Here is an 8,595-nt window from a genome sequence, read left to right on the forward strand (position 1 = left end):
CAGCTGATATTGAGCTTCTCCAGCGGTTCTTTCCACAGATGTAATCCATCTGATTCCTATGCGTACCATCAGGTGAAATCCAGGTATATAACCTGCGTTTATGTCTCTTAAAAAATGTATGCTAAGGAAATAATTCAGGAGCCTGGACTTTATGTCACCTCAGGAGTAGAGGGATATTTCTGAGCAATCTGCATTATGCAGATAACAAAACCTTTCTTGTTGAACATGAAGAAGAGTTGAAGCACTTGATGCAGAAGATCAAAGCCTCCAATATGAATTAATTGTACCACAGTATCAAGAAGACAAAAGACCTCACCACTGGACCAAGAGGCAACATCATGATATATTGAGACAAGATTGAAGTTGTCAATAGTTTTATCCTGCTTGGGTTCATAATCAAAACCCTTGTTACCAGAAGTCAAGAATTCAACATAGGCATTGCATTTGAAAGGTCTGGCCTCTCCAAAGTGTTAAGGAGCAATGTTGTCAGTTTAAAGACTAAAATTCACTTAGTCAAGCCATGGACATTTCAACTAATTGTCATGCATGTGAAAGTTGGATAATAAGTAAGAATGACCAAAAAAGAAACAATACCTTTGAATTGTGGTGTGGGAAAAGAATGCTGAATATGCCATTGACTTCCAAAAGGACAAATCAATGTGACCTGGAGAAGGTATAGTGAGGGTGTTCTTGGTATATAACAATGGTGCAGCTTCATCTTACCTATGTTAGGCATGCTGTTGGGAGGAGCCAGTCCTTGAAAAATGACGTCCTGCTTTGAAAGATGGTGGGTCATTTAAATAAAGGACCCTCAATAAGGTGATTTGACACAGTGACTGTAGCAATGGACTCGAGTATATCAGAGGTGATGAGGATGGCACAGGACAGGCCAGGAGTCAAATCCTTTGTTCGTCAGGTCTCTGAATTATAGTCAACTGGACGGTACCCAACAGCAACAACTGAATTTCTATATGTAGTTACCAATTTTAAGTGGTTTGAACTATTATGCTGAGTTTAGATTTCTCTTTTCACCAGTAGATGTTCAAACTGTGGTTCACAGCCATCAGTACCTACCTATCATTTCACCACTGTCCTCATTTCTCTCATCAGATGAGCTTACTTCCTGCTTCTGAAGGTAACAAGTGGATCTATTTTGGATACTCTATAAATTCCTGTGGAATACAATTCTTATACCTTATTTTTATCTTATAGATTTACTTGAGATTTTTCAAATTTATACAAAATAGCTCATTCCTCAAATTCATTGAGCCTTTTAATCTTACAGAACTATTTGTAGTTTACTATCAATATACAACAATTCAATCAATATATAACAGTGAGTATTAGAGGTAAGAAATAACAAGGAATAGTTGCTAGTGTAGTAGCCCCACAAGCATAGATTTTATGACCTGATCTGTAGCAACAAATTAGAGGCAGATATGGATGGGTCAAAGGTTAAGTTTTAATCTTTAAAAGATTATGTTTTTGTCCTTGTTGTTAGGTCCCACTGAGTCACTACCGTTTATAGTAACTCATATGCAACAAAGAACACTACCCAATCCTGTGACATTATCACAATCTGCTGTGCTCAAAAGCCATCATTATAGTCAACATTTCTATTCATCTTGTTGAGAGTTTCCTTTTTCTGCAATTACAAGATCATTGTCTTTGATCACTTTTTCCAAATATGAGATCATTCATTGTCAAGATGAAGTACTCATTTTGGAGTTCACATCCTATGAAGAGTTGCTTGATGAATGAAATAAATAGCAATGAACACTCAACTCCATTTTTGAATCAATGAAATAAATTACAATAAAAAGCAAGATACCATGGAACAATATAACGGAAACCTTAAGAATTTATACAAGTATCCACACAGTCTGACACTCTGGATTTAAGATTTTATCTGGGAACACATAGCTTCACTTTCTTCTCTTAGAGTCTCTATGACTGTGACTTCAGTTTAATATGAAGAGTAATAAATGGAGTCAAGAATTTTGAAATTATGAACAGATGCAGATAAAGAAATCATGTCCTTGAAGGAAGGAGGACTTCAAGAATCTATAAATTCTTTGTGAAAGTTTGATCTTGATAGAGAATTCCCAATTCCTGTGTACATCTTTGTTCAGAATGAAAAAGGAAATGCTTAGAATTTGGGATAGGATTTCAATCATTAAGTCCTATGCTCTAACAACTTTCCACATTACTCCACAAAAGATATGCTCAGCAAAATGTGTCAGGTAGATGCACTTTTTATAACTAATGAATTTTAAATGCAAATTTTCTATTGGTAAGAAGCTGTGCTACAAGCTACTTCAGGAGAGAAGGATGAGCAGTCTCCTTCATGGGAATTTACTGCTGCAGAAAACCCCCTGCAGAGTCAGCTAACAGTAGGTTCTGACTGGAGAGCACATAAAAACAACAACAGCAATAACCTCCAAGTCCTTGGTGAGCTAAATATGTTGGTGGTTTTTTTGTTTGGTTGGTTTTTTTGCCTAGGATGAAGAGAGTCCATTTTAAGTAATTAGAGGAATGATGTGCTAAAACATGGAGGGGAGGGCTACCAAGAGCCAAAAGGGACTAATTTCAACTATGATCAGTTTACCAAGCACGTGGACTAACTCACTCTTAGACCTTAAAGAGCCAAAGGCTAAACATCAGCTAAAGGAGAAATTCTTAAAGTAGCTTTGTCTTACTCCCCTCGTGTGTTTTTTTTTATTTTTTTATCACCTTATTTGAAGCCAGTACATCCCAAAATACTATCTTTGTAAGGGTTCAACCATTAACTCCATTTCCTATTCACCAAAAGCATCTTTTCTCACTCATAAACCTACTGTATATACCATAGTCTATAAATATCTTCGTGATGTCTGTGATCCTGGATCCTAACTCTTCTCAATAGTGAAATGCAAGGTTCTTCCCAAAATCCGCTATAATAAAGTCTTCTTTCTTATTGGATAAGAGCTAGTTAAGAAACTTTAAAAGTCTCTGGGAAAGTTCCTTAATAATTTAGTATTTTGGTCCATGAATAGAATGGTAATTGCCTCGTGGAGTTCAACCATTTCCTATTTCATGTTTTCAGTCTCTTGATAGTACTTTGTTCCTTAAGAAAGCTAGGATAACTATTTTCCTTTTAAATAAAATTTTTATTTTATACTGTTTTACTTACAAAGTTTGTATACATTGTTTTATTGTTTTTTCACACCAGATTTTTCCCATTTCTTTTACCTATCCCTCACTCTACCAACCAAACTGTGTGACCCACCTCACCCACAGCCTCACCCACCCTCAACCCTCTGCTCCTACCCTCCACCCTCGGATCCTCATACATGTCTTACTAGTTATCTTTGTTTCTACAATAATGGTCTTACACTGTATTTGTCCTTATGGGACTGAGTTTATTCACTTAGCATAATGCTCTACAGTCCCTCTCAAATTATGTGGTGATTCTTAAAATTATTGTTCCTGCGTGCTATGTAGCATTCTATTGTGAGATTGTACCACAATTTCTCAATGTATTCCATTGTGATTGGACATCTGGGCTGTTTCCATGTTCCTGCAGTGGCAAATAACATTGCTATAAAGGTTGGTATACAAATCTCTGTTTGTGCCTCAGTTCTCATTTTGGGGGGGTATATTCCAAGCAATGGAATAGCTGTATCATATAGAATATCTCTGTTCAGCTTCTTAAGGAAATGCCAAACTACCTTTTAGAGTGGTGGTACTATTGTACAATCCTACCAACAGTGTGTAAGATTTCCTATCTCTCTACACCATCTCCAACATTTATTACTTGCTGTCCTGTTAATCTTTGCTACTGCTACTGGAGTGAGATGGTATCTCATTGTGGTTTCATTTTCAAGTTGATTGTTACAGTGAGGTGAAATTTAATTTTAGTGCACTTCCTGTTATATAGTTAGTATTTACTTGTTTAAAATATTTTAGTTCTTAATTTAGAGGTGAAATATTTAGTTAACATGAAAATGTTCTTTCTCATATAGGTGAAAGGATAATACAAATATGAAATAATAACAGCTTTTCTAATTTGTTCTCTAATTGTTATCTGTTTCTAACTGCTTTTCTCATCACTGGTAGAAAAAAAAAGATAGCCTGGTTTTGAAGTATATTGCACTGCTTTCTTCTGAAGTGCTAAAATTATGTTTCTAAATTATTTTAGCTTTTTGCAAAGATGGCTGCAGGAATGGTGGAGCCTGTATTGCGGCTAATGTGTGTGCTTGCCCACAAGGCTTCACTGGACCCAGCTGTGAAACGGGTAAGAATATAATTCATCTTCTAGAAAATAATTTTTTACACCAATGTATGAAGTAATCCACGAGGAAAATGATGTTTCAGGTTTCAAGTGGGCCCTCAAAGCATGGAACTATTAATAACGGAGTTCTAGGAAGGAGGAGGTGGAAAGTTACAGCGATGCATAGTCACTGGAGCATCGCCCCAAGCCACCCTATAGAGGCTGTGCAGCTATTATAACTAAAAGCGTATTGAATATTTTCAGAAAGATGTGTGAGATCCAGGATTTCATGATGTCATAATTCATTTTATTCATTTGGAGCCCGCTCTCCGATCCCAAATCTGTCCTATCGCCTGTTCCATTGGAGAAAGACCTAGAAGTCTCCTTCTATAAAGACTGCAGCATATGAAACCCTGTGCTTTCTCTATCATCCAAGTTCACTATGAGTTGGAATCAACTCAAGGGCAATTATAGTGTTTGTTTAAATGTATGGTCAACCTAACTCAGCATACACACTACTTTCTGCTTGAGAATTTGATTTTTTTTTAAAAATTTGGTTCATTCAGACTTTTTCATCATTATTTATTTAGAAACTGTTTAAAATCCTATATTCCTTAATTATGCCTCATCTTAGTCCATTTAGAGTTCACTGTTTTTGATGAACACTAATTCTAGAAACTTTGAAAATATTTAAAATACATATGTATATTTTATCTTGCATATAGATTTTGTTATGCATTCAAAAATGCTTTATTTAATTAAAAGTTTTTTAAAAAATGCCTTAGCTCCTAATTACATCATGTCAATAGTTGTTTTGATTGTCATTGATTTTCAATATCAAATGGCCATAGAGAATCAGGTTATTGTCTGACACTCACTGCCACCAGTGATTGACAGTTGTCATCCCATATTGTTTTCCATAAATTTCAGAGCAATTGATGTGGTGCATGCTCTGCCTCCATTCCACTTGCAGAGCCATCTGGTATAACAATAACTCTGGTTGATTAGAATTTGAGAGAGAAAATGTTCTGATCCATTTAAGAAGTGAAAATTTTACTGAATAAATATGCCACTGTGCACAGAAAGGATGCTCACAGAACGGCTTGGGTCTTCTTGAGCATCTTCTACTACAACTGGTGCTTTTCCTATTTCAATGATTCTAATAGAAAATGCATAATAGCTACTTTATATATCTATATTGTTGTTGTTGTTGTTGTTGTTGTTATGTGCCATAGAGTTGCTTGCTATATATAGCTGTATCTATATAGCTATATCTATATCTTCCTAAATTGGAGTTTCTCAAACTCACTATCCATGTAGATCACTATAAAGCTCATTCACTTGTTAAAACCAAAACCCAAATCAAGCCTACTGCCATTAAGTGGATTCTGACTCATGGTTGCCCTGCTAAGTGCTGTCGAGCAGGCACTGATTCACAGCTGACCCTCCAGACAGTTTTCGGTGGTTGTAAATAGCATGGGAGGAGATTACTTATCTTCCTCCCTCAGAGCAGCTCGTAGATTTGAGCCTTGTGCCCTTTGGATTGGCAGCATACTCCTTGCCACTAATCCACCAGACCTTGCAGCAACCTTATAGGACGAAGTAAAACTGCCTCATAGGGTTTACCAAGCTGTAAGTCTTTATAGAAGTGGATTGCTTCGTCTTTCTCCAGTAAAGTAGTTAATGTATTCAAACTACTGCCCTTTCAGTTTATAAGCTAACTAAGCACTTTAATGTACCATCAGGACTCAAGTCTCTTGTTATATATTAAAAATGCAGATTTCTGGTGATTACTTATCATAGGATTTATTATATGAAAGCTTGGTTCATCTAAATGAAATGGTTTCTAATGCTTGTCATTGTTGATTGCCTTTAAGTTGAGCACAACTCATAGTGACCCTATGAACAAAAGGCCTGATGCCCCTCTACAGTTATTGACATTTATCAAAGTTCACAGAGTTTCCAGAGGCATGCTGTTCAGGAAGTGGATGCCACTCCATACATATATATCAAGATGTCCATGTTTCCTGAATCCTTTTACTGTGTCTGGTATAGAGGCTAGATACTGAAATACTTGCTTTTCCAAGGCCTTTTATTATTGTGAGAGTAATAGTACAGAATGTTGAATTGAAGGTTATTTCAGGAAATCTGAGATGAATAGTAGTCATGCTTAATCTTTCATGATTATTTTCATGAGAAAAATGATATATTATTATGAAAATATGGAATGACAAAAAATTAATCCTCCTAGTGATGTAAAATTTAATACTGGAGTTAAAAATAACTGAACTGAAAGAATACTTAACTTTCTCTATTTACCTATCCTTGAGCTTTCAATCTCTAAGAAGACCATTGCAGTTAATCTAATTCGCTGTCTTTAGCAGTTGGTAGCATTGAGTAAGACAGATCACATTTCAGTGTCTTCCACTCTATATCCATCAACCAATCTTCTGCACACCTACTGTTTGGCCTTACTGGCACTGTTTTGTGAATAATAAGACCAATTTCTTCGTATGTCTTATCTATTTAAGAGTGGGGAACTTCTCAGAGCTACTTCCTGTGAAGCACTGCCTTTGTTCTACCTCTGGCAAGAAGCTTAATTTGGAATTCCTGGAATCCTGCTGTTCTTCCATGAGGGACTTTAGGGCTTCCCTTGAATATTTGTGTTTATGTCCATTTTCCTGCAAAAAAGTAGTCCAACACTTCTCATGGCATGCAAAGCCCATTTAAGATTTGGCCGCCTCCTCTCTGCTCAGCTTTGTAGTTTTGCCGTTGTCTCCTCACCCAATTCCTGTCCCTAAGAAGTAAATTTTTAGAGGTATAGAGTATATCTTGTTCAGTTTTGTATCTTTAAATTATGAGATCAGTAATTGTTAGGTTTCCTATGAATATTTGCTAAATCAACAAAGTTGTGAATAAGTAATCATTTAAATGGGGAAAAAGATGGTATGGTACATTCTATATTTGACTGACCTTTTAAAAATCTTTAATAGTCAAAAACACTTACTGAGATGAGTGAATTCTAGATAACATGGAATGAATGAATGAGCAATAAGACATTTGTGAGTATTATAATTGGTACTATGGAGCAGAATGTGGTTGAATTATTAATGTATGGAGAAACCCAACAGTATTCTTTATAAATGTTCATTCAAAATCAATTTAATTTTTTTAAGGGAATGCTAGTTTAAAGAGGCCTCTCAAAATCAAATATGTGTGAATGGTTGACTGAAAAACCAATTTGCTTTTTAAACTTTAAAACAAATTTCAGTTAAGCAAACAAAAGGAATTTTGAGTAATTTGATGAAATGAAAGTGTAGGATATTTAGTAACCTTTGTTACTTTAGTTAAGATTTCTTCTTTCCCCTCACACCAGCTCTTACATGTCTAAATGTCTTCAGACTGGTGCTGCCTGTGCATGTGTATGTGTAATTTACTGTTGAAAGGTACCAAGTAGTTGTTTTGCATTCATTATGCAACTGTGTGACAGAATAGAAATGACTATGCAAGTTTAAGCTTATCAGGTTCTTCTCCCAAAAGCAGCTTGTTTACTGTGAACTGACAACTTTTGGGTTTAAAAAAGGTGTTTAAACATTTAGCAACCATTGACCATAGATAGCTGGGTCCATTTCTGGGTTATCAGTTCTGCTCCATTGGTCTATATGCCTGGCATTGGACCAGTACCATGCTGCTTTGGTTACTACCACTGTGTAATAGGTTTTGAGGTCAGGGAGTGCTATGCCTCCCACTTCATTTTTCTATTTTTTAGAAGTGCTTTGCACAGTCTGGCTCTCTTTCCTATACAAATAAGCTTGACCAATACCCTTTCAATCTCCTTGAAATATTAATTTGTTATCTGAATTTAGACTGTGTTGAACATGTAGATTGATTTTGGTACTATTGTCATTTTCACAATATTGAGACTTCTATGCATGAACAGAACACATTTTTCTATTTCCTTAGATCTTTTATTGTGTCTCAAAGAAATGTGCTGTAGTTTTCTTTGTACAGGTCATTTTTTTTTGTCTCTAGTTAGGTTCTACCTTCTTGGCTTGAGCCTGCGTCGCTTCTGGTCCTGCGTCTGCCGGAGGCAGCAGGTCCCTCTGCTCCTCCCCAACCGGTATAGTCTCTGCCTTGGAGCCTGTTACCTGCAGGCGTGTCAGAAGTTATTGTGGGAGTCCTCTGCAATCAAGATGCATTGGTAATAATGGGTGACTGGAACGCAAAAGTTGGGAGCAGGGAAGAAGAATCAGTAGTTGGAAAACATGGACTTGGTGACAGAAATGAAGCTGGAGATAGAATGATTGAATTTTGCACAATCAATGACTTATTCATTGCAAATA

At 36.2% G+C, this 8,595-nt stretch overlaps 1 protein-coding gene across 2 annotated transcripts in view; it reads left to right on the forward strand.

Annotated features, from left to right (window-relative positions):
- The window catches only part of NELL2 (NEL-like 2 (chicken)), a 633,143-nt gene that overhangs the window by 488,271 nt on the left and 136,277 nt on the right, over positions 1 to 8,595 (forward strand). For both annotated transcript variants that reach the window (XM_006888181.1, XM_006888180.1), the window contains one exon: positions 4,181 to 4,276. In XM_006888181.1, the coding sequence (XP_006888243.1) occupies positions 4,181 to 4,276 (96 nt within the window). The remainder of the gene's footprint in view (positions 1 to 4,180; positions 4,277 to 8,595) is intronic.

The sequence above is a fragment of the Elephantulus edwardii genome, unplaced genomic scaffold (genome assembly GCF_000299155.1).
Source record: "Elephantulus edwardii isolate Elephantulus edwardi_28Jun2011 unplaced genomic scaffold, EleEdw1.0 scaffold00065, whole genome shotgun sequence".
Classification (NCBI taxonomy): Eukaryota; Metazoa; Chordata; class Mammalia; order Macroscelidea; family Macroscelididae; genus Elephantulus; species Elephantulus edwardii.